The sequence below is a fragment of the Lampetra fluviatilis genome, chromosome 38, assembly GCF_964198595.1.
Source record: "Lampetra fluviatilis chromosome 38, kcLamFluv1.1, whole genome shotgun sequence".
NCBI lineage: Eukaryota > Metazoa > Chordata > Hyperoartia > Petromyzontiformes > Petromyzontidae > Lampetra > Lampetra fluviatilis.
The window spans coordinates 256,177-282,734 of record NC_136312.1 but is presented as its reverse complement, the minus strand read 5'-3'; the positions used below and the strand labels follow the sequence as shown (position 1 = coordinate 282,734).

Here is a 26,558-nt window from a genome sequence, read left to right as displayed (position 1 = left end):
GGCATAGACGAGATCAGCTCAACAACGGTAAGAGGATGCTAGACTTTTGTGCAGCCCATGGGCTTGTAATTACCAACACGCTGTTCCAGCATCGGCGCATCCACACAACCTTATGGATGCATGCCGGGTCCAAGCAAGAACATCTGCTGGACTATATAGTGATGGAACAGCGGATGAGGGCCCATGTCCTTGAGACCAGGACCTACTGTGGAGCTGATCTGCCCACGGACCACACCTATTACCATCATTAGGGGAAAGAATGGTGATCCAATCTCCGACCCCCAGGAACAAGTTTACAGATTAGCTGAGCATTTCTGTGAGGTCTTGAGGGAGGGAAAATCCCTCAGCCTGGAAAACATAATGGAGAAAAAGTGGAGATTAACCTGCTGAGGTTGCGGTGCCTCAGATATTGTAAGTAGTCACCCCCTGTGAGTGGATGGCTGAGGTGACAACTTTTGAGGAAGTACTGAAGGTGATCCAAAGTTTGAGACTAGGAAAGGCACTGGGAAAAGATGATTTCCCAAGCGAAATGCTGAGGGAGGGTGGCGTTTGTGCACAAACTGCCCTACATGACAACATAATAACAGTCTGGACCACAGCACGGGTTCCACATGTTTTAAAGGATGCTCTGGTGGTCCCCCTCTTCAAGGAGGGGTACCACAAAGACTGTAACAACTACAGGGGCATTTCACTCCTCAGTGTGCCGGGAAAGGTGCTGGCAAGGACGATTTAACATTGCCTTGCCAGGCATGCTGAGGAGAGGCTGGCGGAGCCCCAATGTGGTTTCAGGAAAGGATGGTCCTGCACAAATGTCATATTTTCTATCCGACTGTTACAGCAGAGGTGTAGGGAATTCCAACAAGACCTACATCTCTGCTTATTGACCTGGTCAAGGCCTATACCATCAGTAGGCCTGGGCTCTGGGTTGTTCATCGTGCTTTCAGAGCCCCTGACTCTCTGCTCATGATCATTAAGGACCTTCATATTGGTGAGTGGACCTGGGTAAAACTATGTGGCAGGGAGTTGGAGCCATTCCTTGTTCATCTTGTGGTGCGATAGGGATGTCCTCTGGCTCGGACATTATCTAACATCTATTTCGACCACGTAGTTCATGAATCCTTCGATGGCTGTACCGGAAGAATTTCCATCTGGTACAGATACAATGGGAGGTTGATCGATGCCTAGGTGCGGTCAAGGGATGGCTCCCTACTGGTCAACCATGTTACGTATGCCGATGATCTGGTAATTGCTGCTCAATCAGAGGAGGAGTTGGAAGCACTGATGCTGAATCTGGAGTGTGCCACTAAGAGTTGGGGCCTTACCGTCAGCCCCACCAAAACTAAGCACCTGCCTGGGTATTTTGTACCATCGGACACTCCATGCTCAACTCCCAATTGGAGTGGGGTGGTTGTAGAGAGAGTGGAGAGTTTCTCATGCCTGGGTAGTGTGCTCATGACCGGCTCAGGTTTGACAGCAGAAGTCTCACTCTGAATCAGTCGAGCGGCATGATTTTTTCATCGGTTGCGTAACGCTATGAGGAAGCTACCTGGTCTGTCACTCCACACGAAGCTTCAGGTTTTCTCGGCCACAGTTATGCACTCCCTTCTCTATGCTTGCGAAACATGGCCCACCCTAATGGAACATCTTCGCCAGTTAGAAACATTTAGGCTGGCCTGCCTATGATCCATCCTGGGTTGAACCAGGCTGGATTGTGTGAGGAGCTCACACATCCTTGAAAGATCTGGACAAAGTCCCATCAGTGAGCTCCTCCGGGAGGCAAGGGTGCATTGGCTGGGTCAGGTAGCCCACATGCCCAGCCACCACATGCCTAAACAACCTTTGTTCGGTCAGATAGAAGGGCTAAACGGGCACGGCATGGGCTAGAGAAGATATGGAGTGATGTGGTTAGTTTTGATGGGGCTGATGGTCAGTGGGCAGATCAGCTCCATGGTAGGTCCTGGTGTCAAGGACATGGGCCCGCATCCACTGTTCCATCACTATATAGTCCAGCAGATGTTCTTGCTTGGACCTGCCTGCATCCATAATGTTGTGTGGATGCGTCGATGCCGGAACAGCGCGTTGGTAATTACAAGCCCATGGACTGCACAAAAGTCTAGCAGCCTCCTACTGTTGTTATTGAGCTGGTCTGGCCCATGCCTTCCAATCACTCCAGACCAGGTTCCAGCATCATGACCAATTCGGGCATTAAAGTCACCCAACAGGATGACTCTATCCCGAGGGGCCACTTTAGTCTATCCATGTCATTGTTTATCTGTGTCGTTGTCTATCCATGTCATTGTCTATCCGTGCCGGTTGTTTCCGGCCGCATGGCGAGTTTGGTCCTCCTCACCTGCTCCTCCTCACCTCCAACCCTCCTCACCTCCTCCTCACCTCCAGACCTCCTCACCTCCAACCCTCTTTACCTCTTCCTTACCTCCAACCCTCCTCACCTCCTTGCTCCCAACCCCTGCTCAATTCGCACCTCTTGACGGCCATAACCCCACCCCCCCCCCCCCCCCCCCGTCACCTTGAGTCCCGGCGTGATGGCCACGGCGATGGAGCAGGCTGCATAAGGGGTCCACGAGATGAGGAACGCGAGTACCATGAGCACCACCATGATGCCCACCTGGCGCTCAGCGCGCTGGCTCGCACCGCCACTCAGCTTCGGGGCCTGCGGTGCCATGGCATCAACATACAAGAACAATAATATCAATACCAATAACAACAATGAGAACAATAATAACAGCAATAACAATGCTAACAATAATAACAATAACAGCAATAACAATACGAACATTAATAACAATAACAACAATAACACGAATTATAATATCAACAATAAAACAATAACAATAATAACAACTAGAATAACAACAATAACAGGGTATCTCCATCCCGTGCACCTCGTGGCTTCTGCGTGGCCACCCCTCTAAATCACTGCCATCCATAGATCTCCCTCTCTTGCTCAAAAGCAAGTGGCACAGCAATGCGTAGACTCCGCCTGTCTCAATCAGAACGGGATACAGTGTCGCCCCCCCCCCCCCAATCAGAGAACTCGGCATTCCTCGAGTTCTCTGATTGGGGCCCCGCGGTGGTGAGATGTTAACTACCTCGCCTGGTGTACAGGATTCATGGGTTCGATCCGGACACTGATGCATGTATAATTATAGTTTGCGGTGTCTCTCTCCCCGTGACCACGTGCATTTTTATCCGGGTCCTCCGGTTTGTCCCTCCACATCTAGACAAGTGAGTTGAGTATTTGGCTATTGCTATAAATTTCACGTGACGAAAAGCCAACTTCGTTGGGCTATCATTTGTGATAGCCATGGGTTGCTTCTGAAAAAATGGCACATGGCTCCAGTGGGGCCTTACCTGTGTAACGGGTTCCGGAGACACTTGTAGAGGTAACTTCTTTATTACAACACAACACTCCAACAGTCCTGATACTCTGTTACAGCCTAGGTACACAGCCTAGGTACACAGCCTAGATACTCTACTCTGGCTATGCTCTGGAACTCGCCCTCACAAGGTCGTAGGGTCTGGAGTTCCAGAGTCCCACCACTCGCTCTCACAACATCCCAGGGTCTTCAGATGGCTGGTCGTGGGTCTTGGGTCTTGAGTTACAACTGGCCCCGATCGTCTAGAGAGCTCCCCTTTTTATGCCTAGTCCAACGAGGGGTGGGGCCGTGTGCGCCACCAGACATCCCACAGAGCACACACAGCCCCCCCCCCCCCCCCCCCCCCCGTTGGCGGCGTCAAAAGGCTTAAGCGCCTGGGAACCCAACGCCTGGCGCCCAGAGGCTTAAGCGTCTGGACCCCCTGGGAACCCAACGCCTGGCGCCCAGAGGCTTAAGCGTCTGGACCCACCCAGGAACCCAGAGCCCCAGCAGCCCCTCCCTTCTTATGTCACTACATTACCCCCCTCTACAATTGTACAATAAATTATTTGTTAACCATCAGAATGAGTGTGTGACAAATCAAGAAAAAAAAATGAGAAGAAAGCGCCTCTCCCCCTCCTATACATGATGGCAAGGTGAGTGGCGTCGCGTTGGGACGAGAGTTCGTGGGCGGGGGTCATGAAAATCGTTTGAGTTTTGAGCGAGTCCAAGTGGCAGGTCCATCATTCGCGACGGAGGCGGGAGGGGACCGACGACCCGCTGTTGCGTTTGTGTCCTGGGTCGCTGATCCCGCGGGCAAGCTTGTTCCCCCTGGGTCGGCCGTGGCGGGTTTCATTCCCAAGGCACCTGAGGGCGGGACAGCGGGACCTGCCCGAGAGTTAGAAGCAGCATCATCGCGGCTCGTCAGACATGTCACGCTCTCGGCCCCGGAGAAGTGAAGGAGATGTGTAGGGTTGAATGTAAGGTTTTAGACGTGACGGGTGCACGAACCAACGTCGCTTGCCATGCTGGATCCTGACACACTGCGGGCGGAGAACGCAAATAATAACAACCAGGCCTCTCCAAGGCTTAAGCAGTTTTGAGGAAGTAGCCAATGGTACCTGCGGGCAGTGGAGCCAGGCGCGGTCCCCTTCTACCCAAACGTGGCGGGACGTGCGGAGATTCCGCAACCGCTCGTTGGCAAGCTGACGGGCTTCTGAGTTATTTTGAGCAGCCTCCCGGGCATCCACGAGACGACGCACATTAGCACGGATGTGGTTGGCAATCTTAGCCTTAAGTGCGGGCTGTTTAATGTGCAATTGTACGTCGATCGGGGGGCAAACCTCCCTACTATACATAAGATAGAATGGCAAGTACCCCGTGGCAGCATGGGGCGCCATTCTATAGGCGGCCAAGACACCAGGTATGTGGAGATCCCAATCACTCTGTGACTCAGACACCTGGTGGCTTAGCATGGAGGTAAGTGTCCTATGTAATCGCTCGACCATACCGTCAGTCTGGGGGTGATATGGCGAGGTGCGAATTTTGTGTGTCCCTAGCAGGTTGCACACATCCCGCAACAGGGTGGAAGAGAAATTTTTCCCTTGGTCTGTCAGCAGGCGTTCGGGAGCACCCTTATCGAGGACGTAGCCCTGGAAAAAGGCTTCTGTAATGGCTGCTGCAGACTGGTTGGGGAGTGGCCAGGCCATGGCCCATCGGGTAAAATATTCGACCCCAACCAAAATGTACTTACTACCCCGAGGAGTAGCGGGAAATGGACCCAAAATATCCAATGCGACAATCTCATTGACCCGGGAAACCTTAATGGATTGGAGCGGCGGGCAGGACGGCCTAGCAGGTGGTTTCCGCCGTGCACATTCTGTGCAACCTTGCACAAGGTCAGCCACATCGTTTGACATGCCCGGCCAGAAAAATTCCAATTGGATTTTAGCTAGTGTTTTCTGAACACCCAAGTGCAAGAGGCGACTGTGGGTTTCCCACACAAGTCGCCCCCGCAGGGAGGTGGGCACCACCAATGTGTGGGATTGGGACCCCCCATCCCAACGCATGAGGACGCCTTCCCGGATGACATATGATACGGGGCCCCCCTGCCCCCTGTGACCCTCAGCATCCCTAGCGCGGCGTCTCAATTTGAGGAGGGAGACGTCTTCCATCTGAAGACGTCCCCAGTCGTCCAACCCGAGGCCCAGCAATGCGTCCTGCGGAACTTGCGTGGAGAGAGCCCCGTGGTCCCCTACCCCATCCCCGGCCGCGGCCGCAAGGGATGGGGGCGGTACCCCGTCAGGCTGCCTACAACGCCCCGCACCCAAAAAACAAGCACAGCGCCCATTGTTCTGTAGTCGCGACAACCCGTCGGCGTTCCCGTGTTGAATCCCCTTGCGGTAAATGACAGTGAACGCAAAGTCCTGGAGGATCTCGAGCCAACGCGAGAGCTGTCCAGATGGTTGGTCCACTCGCAAGGCGTATTGTAGCGCCGCGTGGTCGGAGCGTACTGTGAAATGCCTGCCATACACGTATGGCCTGTACTGCTTTATGACAAAAACGATAGCAAGCAATTCGCGGCGCGTCACGCAGTAACGTTGCTCCGCGGGCGACAGCACCCTGCTGCCATAGGCGACGACGCGCTCCACTCCATTGACAATTTGCGACAGCACCCCTCCAATTCCAGTGTTGCTGGCGTCTGTATCCAGAATGAACGGAGTGGTAAAATCTGGATAAGACAGGGTAGGAGCATCGACCAGTGCTTTTCGGACGGCATTGAACGATGCCTGTTCTAACTCTCCCCAGCGGAATTTGACCCCTTTGGCCGTTAATGCGTGGAGGGGCTTCGCCATGAATGCGAATCCTGCAACAAATCGTCGATAATATGAGGCGAAGCCGATAAAACTCCGCACCTCCCCAACAGAGGTAGGAGTTGGCCATGAGCGCACGCAATTTGTCTTTTCGGGGTCCGTGGCAATTCCCGAGCGGCTGACAATATGGCCCAAATAATGAACCGAATCCCTCATGAGGTGGCACTTTTGCGGTTTGAATTTGAGGTTAGCCGCTCGCATTTTAAGGAAAACTGCCTTCAATCGCGTGAGGTGTTCATCAAAAGTTTTGCTGAACACGATTACATTGTCGAGGTATATTAGGCAAGAATCCCACTGGAGCCCAGCGAGGACCAGCTCCATCAGGCGCTGGAACGTCGCCGGGGCCAAGTGAAGACCCATGGGAAGTCTGTTGAATTGGAACAGTCCCTGCGGCGTGCGAAAGGCCGTCTTTGGTTTGGATGCATCATCAAGGGGTAGCTGCCAAAACCCCGAGAGGAGATCCAAGGTGGAGAAGTAGTGCGCACCTGCTAAGGCATCGAGCGACTCGTCCATCCTGGGAAGCGGGTAGACGTCGGCCACAGAAATCTTATTAAGTTTCCTGAAGTCAACACAAAAGCGGAGGCTCCCGTCGTGCTTCTTAACAAGAACGATCGGCGCCCCCCATGGGCTATTTGATGGCGCAATGACATCGGCCGCCAACATATCGTTGACGGCCACCCGTACATGTTCCTTTTCGGCCGGGCTCAACCGAAATGGGTTGTGACGAATTGGAGCGGCATCACCCGTGTCGATGTGGTGGCTTAGCAATTTAGTGCAGCCAATGTCGAATTTGCTTTGACTGAAAACGTCGGCGAAATCGCTCAGCAGTGTGCGTAATTTAGCATGCTGTAATGGTGACAAATCGGCAGAAGTGGAGCAAAGCGCGTCGAGCCATCCTGTGTCAGGACCTGGCTTGGCAACGGAAGAGGACTCGCCCCCTACGTGACCCACAATCACATCTTCTGGCGGGGCTGGCGTCACGTGAGCAAGCACCATTCCCTGACAGATAACGGCCGTTTCCAATCCCGCGTTAAGGACCTGGATAAAGGGGTCGTGGTCGCTTCGCACGAGTGTTTGTGCACACACGAGGTCCGACACCCGCTCAGCTGAACGCGAAGGCCCGATCACAGCACCCCCCATGAACGTGTCGTAATCAAGGGGTTTACGAAACCGGAGGGGAACTAACATCTGAGAGCCGGGAGGAATGTGAATTGTGCACGCCGCCAACGCCTGCACCGTCGTAGATGCGGAGTGCAACCGAGTGGGTGTGGGTAGGAAGGCCATGCGTCGGCCGGAGGGGAGCTCAATACACCCTTTGTTAATGAGAATTTTAATGGGCATCTTCCCCAAGAAATCTGTTCCGAGGAGGCACGGAACAGCGAGGGTTGATGAGACCAAAATGGGCCCAACTAATTGGACGTCAGCAATGCGGATCTGAGCATTGATCCGTCCGGTGATGCCCAACGAACCCCCATTTGCGGCATAGCATGGCACATCAACTGGCTGCAAGGGACGGCATGTATCGGGCAAAATGTTATAAATTACGTCTGAAATGATGGTCGCCGACGCACCCGTATCGATCAACATACGAACATCAACGCCCTCGATGGAACCCACTACGGCAGAGGACCCTGCCGCCGCGGCAACGACCCTATGGGCCAACTCGGACCATTGACCTGGCCCGAGCGCCCGGTTGTTCAATGATGGGCCCGAATCCCCCTCCTCCGAAGCATGACCCCCCTGTGTGGTGTGAGGGTGCGTGCTTGTTGTAAGTGGGGGCCGAGAGTGTGAGGTGTCGTGACTCGCCTGGGTATGCCGAGGATACGGTGGTGGCCGAGGCGCCAGAGGTCCTGAAGTCCGGCGTCGGGGGACCCGGCAGCCGGACGCCACATGGCCCCGAAGGCCACAGTTGTGGCAGACGATGGACGCCCCGTCCTGGCGCGAGATTGGCCGGTCCCGCTGGTGGTGATCTCGCTGGGATCGCCAGTTGGACGATCCGCGATTTTCTGTTGCCGCGAAGGCCTGATGAGGCCCCGAATGCACGTCATAGGCTTGTGCATCAGGTGGGCCTGCGCAGGCGGCGATGGTCGTGTCCTCATCGCAATGTAGGTGTGCTTGGATGCACCTGGCAGCACGTAGCGACGTGAAGTCGTCGTCGTCGTCGGCTGTCGGCATGGCAACTCGAAGCTGGCGGGCCAAGCTCATGAGCTTCTGCAGCACGAGTGACTCCACAGCATCTTCATCCATGCGAGGGTAGGCAACCCGCGCCATGGCCAACAGCGCGCTGCGGTACCCCATCGCCGACTCGGAGGCCTTCTTCCTCCTCGCATCGAAGCGGTGACGTGCTTCGGACGGGGGTCCATAAATCAGCCGCATCTGATGAAGGGCATCCGTGAGCGTGGCACGTTTCGCCCGTGGCACCGCAAGGAGTGCTGCGAGGGAGTCGTCGTTGAGCATGGCCGGGAGGCCCTGGAGCGCTTCATACTCCGACCAGCCGGACGTCTCTATAAGAGAGACGAAGCGACGTTCGAACGCTGCCCACTCACCTCCCTCTGAAGAAAATGCCTTGAGTCCCGGCAGGCATTGGTGGATGTGAGCCCCGCACTCGTTGCCTGGCAACCCGGCTGAAGCTGGCTTCGCGTTCCCAGCACAGTCACTCGGCGGTGAGGGACGCAGTGCTGATGACGCGGCGTTGCTAGCTTGCAAACAGCTGTCACCCGGCGGTGAGGGACGCAGCGCTGATGACGCGGCGTCGTCGGGTTGGCCGACGCTGGGCCCGGAAGTGACGTCGCTCCCAGCGGTCATTGCTCCCCCGGCAGAAGTGACGACACACCCGGATGTATTTGCGGCGGGAACGGCTGCCATCTTTGTGTGGGAGCCGGCGGAATGGCGCGGCCGCTGCGCCGCCTCTCTCCCTCCTGTCTCCGCCTGTGAGCGACGCATGTCGTCCAGGATGGAGACGGTGGCGTGGAGCAGCTCGGTGAGGCGAAGCAGCGTTTCCTCCATTGCTGCTCCCGACGCTGGAGGAGGATCGGCAGGTGTGGTGGACGACTGCTCAGCCGGCGGTGCGGCGTCGTTGTCGGCCCGAGTTGGCTGCCCCGTCGCCGCTTGCTCCTCAACATCGCCATCAGGACTGAAGGTACGTGGCTTACTTCTTGTCTCCATTGCCACTTCTGACGCCAAATGTAACGGGTTCCGGAGACACTTGTAGAGGTAACTTCTTTATTACAACACAACACTCCAACAGTCCTGATACTCTGTAACAGCCTAGGTACACAGCCTAGGTACACAGCCTAGATACTCTACTCTGGCTACGCTCTGGAACTCACCCTCACAAGGTCGTAGAGTCGAGAGTTCCAGAGTCCCACCACTCGCTCTCACAACATCCCAGGGTCTTCAGATGGCTGGTCATGGGTCTTGGGTCTTGAGTTACAACTGGCCCCGATCGTCTAGGGAGCTCCCCTTTTTATGCCTAGTCCAACGAGAGGTGGGGCCGTGTGCACCACCAGACATCCCACAGAACACACACAGCCCCCCCCCCCCCCCCCCCCCGTTGGCGGCGTCAAAAGGCTTAAGCGCCTGGGAACCCAACGCCTGGCGCCCAGAGGCTTAAGCGTCTGGACCCCCTGGGAACCCAGCGCCTGGCGCCCAGAGGCTTAAGCGTCTGGACCCGCCCGGGAACCCAGAGCACCCAGCAGCCCCTCCCTTCTTATGTCACTACACCTGGTAAAAATTAATAAAAAATATTCTTTAGGTCTTTCGGTAAAGCCACGTAGATAGAAAAATAATTTTTAGAAAATCACAATATCACGACGTTTCGATCGCAACACAAGCAATCGTCATCAGGTGAGAGCTGCTGAAACAGGAAACAAAATATTTGTACTTTTATTGTTTTTCTATCTACGTGGCTTTACCGAAAGACCCAAAGAATAAGAATTGCTGCAGTCACGAAAGCTTGAAGTCAAGATGAAATAAAAAAAAAACAGTTTAGTTTTAATTTTAAAGGCAACACATTGGGTGGCGATAACGACTACTTTATTCGCAAATCTTGAGATGTCCTAAGGCGTCACTCCATTCAAACTTCCTGGGTGAGGGGGATCAGCAGCAGCAGCGGCAGCAGTGGTGGCGTCTCCTTGGTTGCTGCCATTGCTGGGGATGTGGCTCCGGCGCTTAGCGCCTCGTTATCGGTTCGAGATGGTCATTGGGGCCTTACCTGGTAAAATAAAATAAAACGTGTTTTCCCTCCCACACCCTCATTAATTGGCTGATAACACCTTCGAATGTAGAGATACCGCAGAGCTTGGGCAACTGCTGGTCGTGCAGGCTCCTTCACCACATGGCTGCTGCTGCTGCCTCCCCGCTCACCTGTGGCTCCGCCTGGCGCCTCTGAGTCGTCCCCCGCTCCCTGCACCCCCCCTCTCTCTCTCTCTGAGAGATCAGATGAGCGACTGCCGTGCACGGGCAATCCAAAGATGCTTGTTGTGTGTAGGGCGGTGCTACGATCGGAACTCACACATGGTGGTGCACTGCTTGCCACATCCGGGGGTTAGGAAATATCAAACGGGTCTGCAGCGAGTTTGCCGCTTGTCCCAGAGGTTCACGGTGCCATGGCAAGCAGCCGCCCCTGGTTAATACTGCGGGTAGGCGGATTAACTCTTATAGATCACACAACCACTAACTCGCCCGCTCACTCACCCACCCACCCAATAACCCACCCAATCACTCACTCGTCCACCCACTCGCACCGCGCTGCAGGTAACAACTCTCACTTGCATACCCACTCACCCACCAACTCACCACACTGCAGGTCACAACAACACACTCACTAACCGACCCACTTAACAGCTCATTCACCCATTCAACCCATTCACCCACTCATCCATTCACCCACCTAAAAACTCACCATACTACAATAACAACCGCCATTTGCCATTAATTGGCGGTGACATCACTACGACGCTTCTGCAAGTTATGTGCACGAAGTGTCAAACGCCTGCTGGCAGGAGGTCACGGCGCAGACCCAGGTGCCGACTGACTGAGATGACTGGCTGATGCACCACTTGTGCCAACTTGCTGTGATTTAGCCACCCGGCGCTTCACTCGTTTTTGTTATTAGCGTCGCTCCACCCCCCTCCGTTGTTGTTGGAGGGCGACTAACTCCAACTGCCCAGTTGCGTCCTTCACGAGCCTCCTCCACAGAGGCCGATCTTGACACCGCTGGTCCCAGTCATCGGTAAGTCCACTCAACTCCACATCCTCCTGTACCACTTATCTCCATCTTTTCTCTAGCCCGTGCCGCGCCCGTTTAGCTCCCTCTATCCGGCCGAACAAAAGCTGTTTAGGTATGCGGTGGCTGGGCATGCGGGCTACATGACCCCACTCTCTCCGCAACTGCCCCATCACCAATTGGGAGTTGTGGGGGTGGAGTGTCCGATAGTACAAAATACCCAGGCAAGTGCTTAATTTTGGTGGGGTTGATGGTAAGGCCCCACCTCTTAGTGACAAGCTCCAGGTTCAGCAGCAGATATTTTGCACATGGTTTTGTGGAAATGAATTGAAGGTGGAGGGGTTACCAGCCCCTCGCACTTGTCCAGAGCCCCCATTTGGCCGCTGCGGTGGTTACAAATGCCATGATGGGAATGGCCAATCTAAATTGTCCCTCCCCCCCACGGCAATACCCACCACAGCGTTGCCGTCCGGCACCAATGAGGAGGTAGGGGGTTTTTGCCGGATTCACCACACTATGGTCACAACAACACACTCACTCACCTACCCACCCAACATCTCATTCACCCACTCGCTCACTCACCCACCCACAAATTCACCACACTGCAGGTCACATCTCCTCTATCCCTGCTTCTTCCCCTGCACTGCACTACTAACAGAGTACCTTCCTCCCACCACCCCCACTACCATCATCGTCGTCGTCTTTTCTCTCACCGCAAGCCAATCACGACTGTTACCTCGACGCACAATTTCAACACGCGTGTCAAGCTATGCACTAGCATTAGCCATCACACACACACAACACACACCACACACACCCCACACACACCACGCACACCACACAGACACCACACAAACACCACACACACACAGCACACCACACAAACAGCACACCACACACACCCAAAACACACCACACACAAATACAACACACCACACACACGACACACAAACCACACACACACCACACTTTCGACAGCGCCGCTGGCCGCTTGGGCATTTTGAAGGGCCCCTGGGGCCACTCCACCTGCGTCCACTTGCCACTGCGATGTAAAACCAAAGTTGTAACTTTGTCTCGCGAACAGCACTGAACATGATTAATTATAATTGCCATCACGACAGTATAATTAACCGGCACCCTGGCTTTATTGGGGGTTTATTTCTTTCTTTGGCAGCAATTAAAGGGAAGTGTGTGCTTAATCGGGGCTGACGTGTGAGGATGGTGATGGCCTCGGGCCATGCCCAGATTATAATGAGACCCCTCCCCCTTCCCCTCTACCCCGCTGTGAGTCCGCCGTCTCACAAGAACAAAACTTTCATGAGGAACGCACCGAGTGGCACAAGTCTGGAGGGTCAATTAGAATATCAATGGGTGGAGGGGGGGGTCGACGAAACTGTCAGGAGCTATTACAATCACGCTCGCAATCATTTGTGACGGTTGTTGCTAAGAAATAACAAAAAAAGCTGAACGGTGTTCAAAATCAATCGCTTACGAGTTACAGATAAAGTCAGCAACCTGGTAAAATAATACAAAAAATTGTAGTTCGGAATACCCACACTTTACTCCAACAACCGCCATTCACCACTAAGTGGCGGTGATGTCACCACAGCAAAAGGTCACGGGACAGAACCAGGTGCCATGGGTTGACTGAGATGACTGGCCAATGCACCAGCTGTGCCCCCTACTCTGCCAACTTGCTGTTTGAGCCACCTGGCGCTCTGCTCATTGTTGTGAGCGTCACTCCTCTGCCCTCCGTTGTTGTTGGAGGGCGACTGCCTCCAACTGCCCAGTAGCATCCTTTACGGGCCTCCTCTACAGAGGCCGATCTTGACACCGCTGGTACCAGTCGTCGGCAAGTTGGGCACCACATCCATCCATACTACATCAGTCCATCTCTTCTCCAGCCCGTGCAGTTCCCGTTAACCCCCCTCTATCTGGCTGAACAAAAGCTGTTCGGGCATGCAGTGGCTGGGCATGCGGGCTACATGACCCAGCCAACACAGCCCTGCCTACCAGAGGAGCTCAGCAAAGGAACTGTGTCCAGATATTTCAAAGATTTGTGAGCTCCTCACACAATCCAGTCAGGTTAACCCAGGCCAGCCTGGATGTTTCTAACCGGTGCTGATTTTTCATTCAAGTTGGCCACGTTTTGCAAGCACGCAGAAGGGAGGGCATGACCGTGGCCAAGAAGACCCGAAGCTTTGCGTGGGACGATCAGGTAGGTTCCACATGGCATTACGCAGCCGATGAAAAGACAATCCCGCTCAACTGATTCGGAGCGAGACCAATGCTGTCAAACCGGCGCTCGTCATAAGTACACTGCCCAGATATGGAAACTTCTCCACTCTCTCCACAACTGCCCCATCACCAATTGGTAGTTGAGGGGTGGAGTGTTTGATTAAATAAAATACCCAGGCAGGTGATTAGTTTTGGAGGGACTGATGGTTAGGCCCCACTTCTTAGTAGCACACTCCAGGTCAAACTGCAGAACCTCCAAGTTCTCTGAGTGAGCAGCAATCACCACATAATCATCATTAATATAATATCTGACCAATAGGGAACCAACCCTCGATTGCATCGATCAGCCTCCCATTGAGTGTATACCATATGGAGATTCCTGGGGTACAGCCATGGAAATCTCGAACTACGTGGTCGAGAAAAATGTTAAATAATGTATGAGCCAGAGGACATCCCTGTCCTACTCCAAGGTGAATAGGGAATTTCTCTGACTCCCGGCCACATAGTTTTACCCGGCCTGCCCACCATCATGAAGGTCCTTAATGATTGTGAGCAGAGAGTCAGGGACCCCAAAAACATGTAGAACAACCCAGAGCCTAAATTTATTTATGGTATCATAGGCCTTTACCAGGTCAAAACAGCAGAGATGTAGGTCCTGTTGGAATTCTCTACATTTCTGCTATAGCAGAAGGACAGAAAATATGGTGTCTGTGTAGGACCATCCTGGCCTGATACCACATTGGGACTCTGCAAGCCTCACCTCAGCGTGCCTAGCAAGGCGATGTTGAATAATCCTTGCCAGGACCCTTCCCGGCACACTGAGGAGGGAGATGCCCCTGTAATTGCTACCGTCTGTGCGGTCCCCCTTCTTAAAGAGGGGGTCCACAAGAGCATCCTTCGAAGCTTGCAGAACCCGTCCAGTGGTCCAGACCATTATTATGATGTCATGTAGGGCAGTCTGCACACAAACGCCACCCTCCCTCAGCATTTCGCTTGGGAGATCATCTCTGCCAGGCAATTTTCCTGGTCTCAGACTCTGAATCGCCTTCTGTACTTCCTCAACAGATTGCACTTCAGCCAGCGACTCACAGGAGGTGACTTCTTCCAAAATTTGAGGTACCGCAGCCTCCACAGAGTCATCCCTACTTGGCCCCATGATATTTTTTGGGGCTCAAGGATTTCCACTTCCCCCAAGATCTCACAGAAATGCTCAGCAAACCTGCAAACCTGTTCCTGGGGCTCAGAGATCGGATCACCTTTCTTTCCCTTAAGGATGATAGCACTGGTCTACAATTTGTTAGACGTCATCTGTTTTAAAGATGAAATGTGCTGTTTATTATGGATTTTGATGTGCTGAATTCAAATATGACAATTAAAACAACTGATATACATTTATATAGATTGTGTAGATAGTAGAGTTTTACTCATAAATTGTAAACCTAGGTCTTTTCAAGTGTTTATGATTGCTTTACATGATAACATGTTACCTGTCCTGTTAATGTAACACTTGAAAAATCAGCAAAGGGTTATAAAAATATAATGTATTAGCCCTGATAGCATTTCTACATTGTTGCAATGTCCTCGTGAAATCGCTCGCCATGCTCGTCACTCACTGCTCCGCAGTTCGGTGGGAAAAAAAATCTAAATGATAGTGACATGTTGCAACCAAGGCTTTTGTATGTCTTAAGGAGGTTGTCCACCAACTCCGTGTAGTTGTCTGCCTTGTTGTTTCCGAGAAAATGTGTTGCCACTAACTGGAAGGCTTTCCATGCCGTCTTTTCCTTGCCACGCAGTGCACTGTCAAATTCATAATTTCGAAGAAGTTCACGAATCTGAGGACCAATAAAGACACCTTCCTTTATCTTAGCTTCACTTAACCTTGGAGATTTTCCATGGACGTACTTGAAAGCTACTTGTGTTTTGTCCATGGCTTTGACAAAGTTCTTCATCAGACCCAGCTTGATGTGTAAGGGTGGTAAAACATTGCTATTTATGCGATCTAACCCAAAAAACCTCTATTATGAGCTAATGGAATGTTTGGATAATGCAGTCGACATTTTTTACTCTTTGACACACCTTTCCCAACTGGAGGCGCCATGCAAAAGTAACAATTGCTGATATGATCTGTTGCCTCTCTCCAAATAATTGGCACAGCAAAAGGCATATATTTTATTTCTTGTTCAACCACTGGCGAAGATGTGTTGCACAAGTGTTGCAGCATGTGTGGGGCCCGCATCTTGTCCTGATCTCCAATTTTGCAGCCAAAATAAAGGTGAGAGGCTTTCTTAACCATCGTGGTTATACTCCACCTTTGTGATGCCAAAGTCATTTCACCACAAATATAGCAGAAGTTATCTGTTTTGTTCACACAAGTACGATGCATCGATGTTCACTTTGGTTAAACAGAAATGGGTTCCAATTGAAAAATCAAACACTGACAAATAAGAAATCACGACACTGTATGATTTATAGAGCTGATATAGGGCAATTTGTTCAGCAGAGGGATGTAAGCCTAGTTATGATTGCATCATCCATCACATGTAGGAATAACATGATGCAATTCATATCATGTATGATGCAATCTCAGGTTCAGATTGTGGCATTCATTGTTTTTTCTCAAAAAGTAAGTACTGTCCAAACCCAGTCATAGATGTATTCATAGATCCAGTCAAAGGTGTATTTTAGTCATTTCTGGTTTAAATTGAGATCCGTTCCCTTTATAACTTACTTATCCTCTGCCATTCCCAAGTCAAGGGTCGTATATACTGATCCATTAGCATATCTTGAAAACTAGAACCAATCAACAATTTTAAGCGTAATTTTCATTCTCAGGACCCAGAAATAACAAAGTTGGACTACATTTATTTCGGAAGCATTTTGGCTGTAGACCGGTGTAATAGGTGTGGCACTGCAAGTGCATTTGTTGATGGAATGAAAGAGTGATTTGTGATCATGGGCTACTGAGGCAGATTCCATCTCCTCAGCAATCTGCTTCCACCATTCATCCTTGCAGTGCCGTGTGGCTCTTTGAACCTCTGAGTGAAGGCTGCAGTATATCTCCTCATCCACCGATGTGGAATGCTGGAGACAGCGGGAATGGGCCTTTTGCTTTTTCTCACCCAGCCAGAACACCTCCTCCATCAGCCAGGGTCTCTGCGGAGGTTTGGACTGCTTACCCAAAGCACCCATTGCAGCTGCATGAGCCACAGTCCTAAACATCGCCCATTTCCCCTTGGCATCAGAAGGAGGGGGGTGGGGGGGAGGACGATTCCAATCCCAGCTTGTGTTGCAATCGAAACGTCGTATGCTATAATTTAATTATTTTTTCCTTTCTACGTGACTTTACCGAAAGAACCAAAGAGTCACCCCCATCTTACCAAGCAAAGCCCACTGAGGTATGAACTTATTTTTCAGAAGCTACCTGGCCACAAATGACAGCTCCTCAAAGTGTCTTGTCATTTGGACATTTATAGCAGCAATGTCTCCTCCTCGACACCCACATTAAAGGGAAATGGAACAGATGGAGAATAATCCACACACTTTGCTTGACTGTCTTCGCCTGACGAGCCAGGGTACGGATCCTTCTCGACGCCCATGGGAAGGGGCGTTTTTGAACATATTTGTGCGTGATCCACAAACCCCCACTGCTGCCTCCACACTGCTGGATGATTATAGGCCACGTGCAGCGTAGCCACCGCCACTCGGCTCAGGTGACCGTGAGCATAACAGAGAACAGCTACCACAAGCTCACTTAACAAGCAGAGACGCATGTTGGAGATGCAATAGCACAGGCACAACTCTGGAGCGGTTTCTCCATTGAGTGTCTCATCACTAGAGCCAGATACTGCCAGGCGGTTATGGGCGAGTTTACATGAGCAGCTGTAACTTTTCTCTTTGTTAGGTGTGGGTCCTAGTTCGATACAAAGCTATATACAGTAATACATATGTAATGCCATTGTGAGGCGGTATGGTTATCACCATTGATTCTTACCTGCAGTAGCGGACATGTGCCAACAGAGGGTGGTAGACAGGATAGGTGAGATGAGTCGGCCCATTGGGCCACCAGGGACCCCATACTCCAAGAGGGGGGCTGGGGGGGATGCCGTTACATTCCAGGGCCCCCGAGAGAGTTCGAGAAGGAAGGTGTGGCTAAGGGCGGAGAGACTCTGGAACGGGTATAAAATTCGGACCTCTGAACGGGTCCGGCAGTCATCGTCCACCTGAAGAGCTGAAGACCTGGAGATCTCAAGAACCACTCTGAAGACCTGAATCGAAGAGCCCAAAGGACAAAACCCGAACCCCTGGCTAGGTCGGGTTCAAAGCTTACCAGTCTAGGGTAGAGTTATAACCAGAGTGATGGCACATCGGTCCAGAGGGGCTACCTCCTTAGGGTATCTGGTGTAAGGGGCCATTACCCCTTGTGTTATGTACTCTTAGTTATAATAAACGTGTTGCCTCCAGCAAGTCTCGCTCTCCCTGCTTACCCACTACACATATAACAATTATAGACTCATACAGAGAGCCTGAGAGACTCGCATAGAGAGCCATAGACTCACGGAGACCCATAGACTAACAGGGACTCAGACTCACAAAGAGACTGATAGACTCACACAAAGACCCATAGACTAACGGAGACCCAGGCGTGGTTCGTCCACTGGGCATTGAGACGCCACCCCACCTAGCAGCTGGAGATGAGAAAAGATTTGTTTCTATAAAAATTACCATTCTATAAAAATTGTATTGTGTTTAAAAATCGATATTATGATTCTTTCAACGTGAATTGCCAAATGAAGATAACATGTAAGTTGTTCGTATTAGATACCGCTGCAACACCAGTCTGATTTGTGCCTCGGGGAGGTCTCGGGCAGCTGTGAAGGCGTCCGAGTGAGATGATTTCACGACGCTAGGTTGCACTGTGGAAATATAGGAGCTCACGGCCTTTATGCTCTAGGCTTTTGGTAGTTGTGTAGTGTAGACTTGAGGGTCATGGGGACATAATTTGAGTACATTGTTGCTTTGTTTCGTATTGTTTATAAATGCCTACCGTTGGTAGATAAGATGGTTATATTACTTTCACGGGAAGGCCAATAACATGACGAGTTTTTTTTTTATTAGAACACCACCTTTTCAGAGGTCACTCACAACAGCCCCACCTAGTGGAAATGTTACGAGTCGCCACTGCAGAGACCCATAGACTAACAGAGTGCCTATAGACTCGCACATAAATCCATAGACACACAACCATAGCCTCACAAACAGACCCATCGACTCACAAAGAGATCCATCGACTCACAGAGATACCCATAGACACACAAAGACCCATAGACTCCCACAGAGACCCATAGACTCAGAGACACATAAACTCAAAAATAGACCCATAGACTCACAGAGACCCACAGACTCGCACAGAGACCCATAGACTAAGAGACCCATAAACTCAAAAAGAGACCCATAGACTTACACAGAGACCCACAGACTCGCACAGAGACCCATAGACTAAGAGACCCATAAACTCACAAAGAAACCCATAGACTCGCACAGAGACCCATGCATGGGCTTACGCACAGCAAACCACAGACTCACTCTAGGCGAGCCTGCTGCCTAGGTGTTCGGTGCGCCTATGCTGGGCTTGCCCTCACCTGGTGCAGGGTCAGCATGAGGCGACCGTAGCAGAAGACGATGATGAGCAGCTGCAGGGCGAAGCAGAAGACGAGGAACGACAGGATGTAGGCGCGGCCCGACACTGACTCGTCGGCCCAGTCTGGCGCGCATGAGGTCCCCACGCCCTCAGGGCCATAGCGGCCCCAGCCCAGCAGCGGGGGCACGGTCCAGGCGAGGGCCCAGAGCCAGGCGACAGCGAGGCCGAGGGCTGCGTGGCGCGGCGTGAAGTGAAGGCCGCCCAGGGGACGGCACACCACCACGTAGCGCTCCACAGAGAGCACGCACACCGAGTCCAGTGCCGCTATGCCTGTGGTAGTGGTGGTGATGGGGAGCGGGCTTATTTTAGTGATTCCAACAACAACGAGCGGAGCTCCGGGTGGCTAAAACACAGCAAGTTGGCAAAGTGGGGGGTACAGCTGGTGCATCTGTAATGCGAGCGTAAATGGGCAGGCCGGATGTGGCGATCCGCGAGGGAGGAGTCAGGGTCACGTGGGAGAGGGAGGAGTCAGGGTCACGTGGGGGAGAGGTTATAGGAAGGAGACAGGAAGACATCAGGGGCAGTCGAGGGAGTGAAGAGGGAGACCACGTTGGGTGGCTGCCGTGCCTCAGCCTGGTGGCTGAGGGGCTCATCGGACGGCGCCAGCCAGCGGGGTGAGGAGAGAGCAGAGTGCGCGGGGCGCACAGGGCGTGCAAGGGTTGCACGGAGCAGCCAAGTAGCTGCAGAACTAGCGGAGGCTAGCAGAGGGTGCGAGGTTGCACAGGCAGCAGAGTAGCTGCATAGCGGAGCAGCAGTGGGGCTGCATAGGGAGCAGCAGGGTAGCTGCAGAGTGCGCGGGGTGCAAGGAGAGACGACGCTGGGCCGAGGAGGAGGCCAGCAGGGTGAGCGGAAGACGAACACAAATAAAGGACCGACGGAGATCAACATCGTGTGACGGAGTCCTTTATTACACATCTACCGGCCATCTCAGTCAGCCAACCCATGGCACCTGGGTCTGTCCCGAGACCTTGACACTTCACGTGGCCTCAAAGTGTACCTGGTTTGGCGCATGCGCCGCAGTGACGTCACTGTTACTTAGTGGCAAATGGCAGCTATTGGTATTGGTGGGGAGCGCTCACGGCCAACACCGGCGACGATTATCAGAATTGGCCCTGGGCCTCCCCTACGTCGACTCATCCTACAAATGAGTACCTGGTGTAGTGTGTAAACATCACCACTGTGGAGACAAAGGCGGCCGGGCATGGTGCTGGCCACCCACCCCCCTCGTGTGTCATGCCGGCCTTCATATATGCTCGCCCCGACAGTCTGTTAAGGCTACAGGGGGGATCTTTGTCTTTGGTGGCCCTGAGAGCTCGAGTACAGCAAGTAGGATAGCGAAAGGCGTCAGGGGGCAAGGAAGCTTAGCAAGTTTAACGCATAGTAGTAATAGTAGTTGGCTTTCATCTTCTTGGTTCTTTCGGTAAAGTCACGTAGAAGGGAAATAATAAAATAATAAAAATAAAACATAATAAAATAATTCTCACGACGTTTCAGCCACAACGCAAGCAGCCGTCCTCAGGTGAAAACCAGGTCTGACAGGGAGACAGCGTCTGAATGAAACAGCACACGAGCTTGGAGCATATATATAAGCTGGGTTGGAAGGGGGGGAAGGGGCGCTTCGACTAAAGAATTTGAATATCAAGAGGAATTTAGCATATTTATGGGAAATGCAGGAATGTGATTAGTACTACATATGCCCGTGCATTATGCAGGACTAGCAGCATCAAAGGGATGGGATATGGGAAATGCAGGTATGTGAATACTGTAGTACTAATTATGCCCGTGCATTATCCAGGATTAGCAGCATCAAAGGGAGGGGATAGGGGTAGCATTAATAAAGGGAAGGAGTGTTAATAGTATGTAGCTGCAGTAACTAAAACCAACACGTAAACAACTAAAGTATGAACTACATAGTAGCATCAGTATACTAACTATACTCTACAATGAGCTGAGTTACTAACAGTAAGTAATACATTACAATTCTACGTCGTAAAAATGATATAATATGCTTCCATCTAAACTTTATTCTCTTACATCACACGAGTCTACACCATACTATATACTGCCATAGACAAACCCAACATTAAATTACATACTGTATTGCTATAAGCCTCATGCAGTGGCCTCCATCGATGTCACTACATCACCTCCCCCCCCCCTCGTAGCACTCAGCCGTCCCAGCTGACAACCCCCCTAAACATGAGCTGACCCCTAATGGCAAATTCTTAAGTTTTTTCGGTAAAGTCACGTAGGTAAAACATAAAAATTAATGAAAATAAAATAAAATAAAAACAAAAATCACGACGTTTCGGAGGCAACACAAGTCTCCGTCATCAGGTGGGACCGTCACAGCCGAATTAGCTGCATCAAGTGATGCAGCTAATTAGCAACTGAACGACATGTGCCTCAACGAGAAAAATAACAACCCCGGCAATAAATACCCCAGCCCACCTATACAAATGTACATGATATAGATCTATATATTGTGACCGAAAAAGGGCGGGAGCATGGGGCAACAATATGGGATAGAGAGGGTAACAAAGCGCGCAAGCTCACTCCCGCACCCCAACAACCACTGCCACCCACACCGTGTATCACCCTGCGAAAATGCAATAAAGGCAACGACAACAATGGCCTGACGAGTGAGACATCAATAATGGTGTGAGGTGGAGTGGTGCGTGTAACCGGGGGTCATGTGAACCGTAAAGTTTTGGAGCGAGTCTGCGTGGCCGGTCCCCTGGGGGAGGGCCCGGGGGGGACCTGCAAGAGTTTCGGAGGAGCTGATTCTGCACCAGGAGCCACCGGCTGGGCGGAGGAGCTTCCGGCACCCGGAGCCAGAGGAGCAGCAGGTGGTGGCACCTGGAGGGGCGTCAATCGCGCGGCATCTGGGGCTGAATCGACAGGCCCCCGCTTAGGATCCCCCTCGGCGGGCACATCCCTCAACTGGCCGGACACGTCACACACTCGGCTCCTGCATTTTGGAGGTGAGATGGAATCGTGCGGAGCGACGAAGGGCTTAAGGTGCGATGGGTGGACAAACCAGCACCGGCGGCCCCACCGAATATGTACACATTGTGGGCGGACATTGCAAACGATCTCGACCAGCCCTCTCCAAGGTTTGAAAAATTTTGGCGAAGTACCCACCAGGACCTGAGGGCAATGGAGGCATGCCCTGTCGCCCACAACCCACTCATGGCGTGAAACACGCCGATTCCATAGGCGCTCGTTAGCCAATTGGCACGCATGAGAATGCACCCTAGAAGCTTCGCGTGCTTCAGACAGCCTCTGCGTGCCGCCTCGGAAATTTTGTATTAAGAGAGCGGGGGTGCTATGCGTAGTTGAACGTCAATTGGGGTCTCATGATCCCTGCTGTACATCAGATAGAATGGCGAATAGCTGGTGGAAGCATGAGGAGCCATGCGGTACGCGGCCAGCACACCCGGGACCCGTAAGTCTCAATCAAGCTGGGACTCACTGACCTGGTAACTCAGCATTGAGGTGAGTGTTTTGTGCAGGCGATGTGCAAATTTTCTTCGTGCCCAATAGTTTGCACACCTCACGCAGTAATTTGGAGGAGAAGTTCTTACCCTGGTCAGTTAATAGACGCTTGGGAGCACCCTTATCCATAACATAGCCCTCCAAGAAGACGTCAGTGATGGCAGCCACCGACTGGTTGGGGAGCGGCCAAGCCATAGGCCAGAGCAAAAAAAATTCCACCCCCACCAGTAGATATTTATTACCCCGAGGGGTAGCGGGAAAGGGACCCAGAATGGCAAGTGCGACCAGTTCGTTGATGTGTGAGATGCTAATAGACTGCAAGGGCGGACAACAGGGCCTGGCCGGCTGTTTCCGCCGTGCGCACTGTACACAACCCTTCAATATGTCAGCCACGTCCTTGGCCATGCCTGGCCAAAAAAAAATCACGTTGGATCGTGGCGAGGGTCTTGTGCATGCCCAAGTGTAGAAGTTTGGCATGCACGTCCCACACAACCCTCCCCCGCAGGGCCATGGGCACGACAATGGCATAACGGCACGCCCACTCGTCCCAGCACATCAGCAGGCCATCCCTCAAGACGACCAGAGCCAGGCCCCTACGGCTTTCATCACCCGCGGAACGCTCAGCACGGAGAAGCAACTTGACCAGGGACGTATCCTCCAACTGGAGACGTCCCCATTCAGTGAGGTCAAGCTCAATTACGGCGTCGTGTGCCCAAGGACCATCCGTCACCTCCATGGAAGCCACCTCAGCCGATGCAGCGAGGGGCGGGGCCAAATCATCAGAGCCCAAAAAGCATGCGCATTCGACGCGCAACGGCAACCATGACAGGGCATCAGCGTTTGAGTGCTGAGTGCCCTTTCTGTATGCCATGGTGAAGGAAAAATCCTAGAGGATCTCGAGCCATCGTGAGAGTTGACCGGATGGCGGCGTGGTCAGAGCGCACTGTGATGTACCGGCCATTTAAATATGGACGGTACTGCCGCACAAAATAACAGTTTCCAGGAGTTCACAGCACGTGACGCAGTAGCGCTGTTCGGCCGGGGAAAGTACCCTGCTATCATATGCGATGACACACTCCACCCCGTTGACAACCTGAGATAAAACTGCCCCAATACCAGTGTCACTCGTGTTGTCCGTATCAGGGATGAACGGAATAGTGAAATAGGGGTAAGAGAGGGGAGGGGCGTTGACCAGGGCCTCGCGAAGTGCCAAAAATGAGCCCTCCTCCTCTTCCACCCAATGAAACTTTTGACCCTTGGCTGTCAGCGCATGGAGGGGCTTCACAATGGGAGCAAACCCGCCAACAAAGCGGAGGTAGTAAGATGCGAAGCCGATGAAGCTCCGCACCTCCCCCACCAACGTGGGGGTAGGCCACGTCCGAACACACGCCGTTTTCTCGGGACAGTGGAAACGCCGGACTTACTAACAATGTGGCCGAGATATCGCACAGATGTTTGCAGCAGGTGGCATTTTTGGGATTAAATTTGAGGTTTGCCGCCCGCGTTTTGCAAAAAACAGCACGCAACCGATTGAGGTGTTCATCAAACGTGCGGCTAAAGACGATGACGTAATCGAGATATATGAGACAGGAGTCCCACTGGAGTCCACCTAAAACTAGCACCATTAAACGTTGCAATGTCGCCAGCACGGAGTGGTGTCCCATCGGGAGCCGGTTAAATTCGAAAAGGCCCTGCAGCATACGGAAAGCTGTCTTGGGCCTGGAAGCTTCATTCAATGGCAACTGCCAAAACCCAGACAGGAGGTCGAGCGTAGAAAAATACTGGGCACCCGCTAGGGCATCCAGAGAATCGTCCATCCGGGGGAGAGGGCAAGCATCAGCCACCGAAATTTTGTAGAGTTTCCGAAAATCGACGCATAAGTGCAAGCTACCATTGTGCTTCTTAACGAGCACAATAGGGGCTCTCCACGGACTGGAAGATGGCGAAATAATGTCGGCGGCCAACATTTCATCAACTGCCAGCCGAACATGCTATTTCTTAGCAGGACTGAGCCTGTAAGGGTTTTTGCGGATGGGAGCAGCATCACCTGTGTCAATGTGGTGGCTTAACAATGTGGTGCGGCCAATATCGAATTTAGCAGTGCTGAAAATGTCAGCGAACTCCATTAAGAGTGACCTCAATTTGCTCCGCTGGGCTGCGGACAAGTTCGCAGCCTCCAAGCAGAGGGAGTCCACCTAGCGGACATCTGAACCTGAACACGGCGTCGGACGTGACCCGGCCCCAACGCTACCCACCACACAATCGCCCCGTAGTGCGGGTGACGCATGGGCAAGTACCGTGCCTTGCGGAATGATGAACGTTTGTAACCCGGCATTCAGGACCCAAATAATTGGGTCCCTATCAGCAGACACCAGGGTTTGTGTCCCCACCAGATCCAGCCCCCGCAAAGCTGTGTCAGGAGGATCTCTCCCACTGTTGCCACTGGATCAAGCGGCTTTCGCCAGCGCAGGGGAACGAGCATTTGCGCGCCTGGGGGAATCCGAACTATTTGGGATACAAGCGGCTGTACCATGGCATTCACCGTACACAAGCGGGTGGGGGAGGGCAGGAATACCAACCGACTGCCAGAGGGCAACTCGATACAACCCTGATCCCAAAAAATCGGTCCCTAGCAAGCATGGAACAGCGAGGGATCGGCCCTGACAATTTGACATTGCCAATACAAATTTGAGCAGTGATTTGGCCGATGATTCGCGGCAAAGCACGGCACTTCGACTGGGTGCAAGGAATGGCACTTATCCAGCAAGATGTTATACATTAACTCAAAAATAATGCTCGCCGATGCCCCAGTATCGACGAGCATACGAAAATCGACCCCCTCAAAGGAGCCCACAACAACTGACGAACCCGCGTTCACGGCGACCACCCTATGGAGCAACTCTGACCACTGACCCGGTCGGAGTGGCCAGTCAGCCCGAACGCACTCCGCACTCCCCGTACCGACGCATGATGAGACTGCGACCCGGCGCAATGAGATGCGTGAAGCAGAACTAGGGGCCGAGTGTGTGTGGTGTCGCGACTTGCCTCGGGTTGCCGTGCAGATGATGGTCTGGCGTACGACGGCTGGGGCCCGGGGAAGCGTCGTCGAGGCGCCCGGCAACCCGATGCAATATGGCCTCGCAGGCCACAGTTAAAGCAGGAGATGAGGCCCCACTCTGGTCGCGGTGACGTCCTCCCCCGCTGGCAAGCGCCATCTCGACGCGGCCGGTTCTCCGCCATCCACCGTCTAGGGTTGACGCGAAGGCCTGGGCAGGAGCTGAAGAGGCATGCAGTGCGCTTGGATGCTCCGTGCAACTTGCAGGGAGCACAAGTCGGTGTCGTCGGTGGCATGGACAATCACCCGTAGCTCCCGTGCTAATGACAGGAGCTTTTTCATCACCAGGGCGTCGATGCCCTCCTCGTCCATCCGGGGGTAGGTGGCCTTTGCCAACACCAGCAGCGCACTGCAGAAGGCGAGGGGCGTTTCCGTGTCCCGCACCTCCGTGCAGCGAAGCGGTGACGAGTGTTGGACGGCGGTCCGTAGATCGCCGCCATCTGTTGCATCGCCTGGTGCAACGTGGTGCGATCAGCTGTTGGTATGGTGACCAGCGCTGCCAGGGTGTCGTCTTCGAGGGCAGCGGGAAGTG

At 52.8% G+C, this 26,558-nt stretch overlaps 1 protein-coding gene across 1 annotated transcript in view; it reads right to left on the bottom strand.

Annotated features, from left to right (window-relative positions):
- The window catches only part of LOC144945664 (parapinopsin-like), a 62,389-nt gene that overhangs the window by 8,745 nt on the left and 27,086 nt on the right, over positions 1-26,558 (bottom strand). Inside the window, exons 4-5 of the mRNA XM_078874231.1 lie at positions 19,355-19,683; positions 2,528-2,671 (exon numbers count right to left, since the gene is read on the bottom strand). Coding sequence (XP_078730357.1) covers positions 2,528-2,671; positions 19,355-19,683 — 473 coding nt within the window. The remainder of the gene's footprint in view (positions 1-2,527; positions 2,672-19,354; positions 19,684-26,558) is intronic.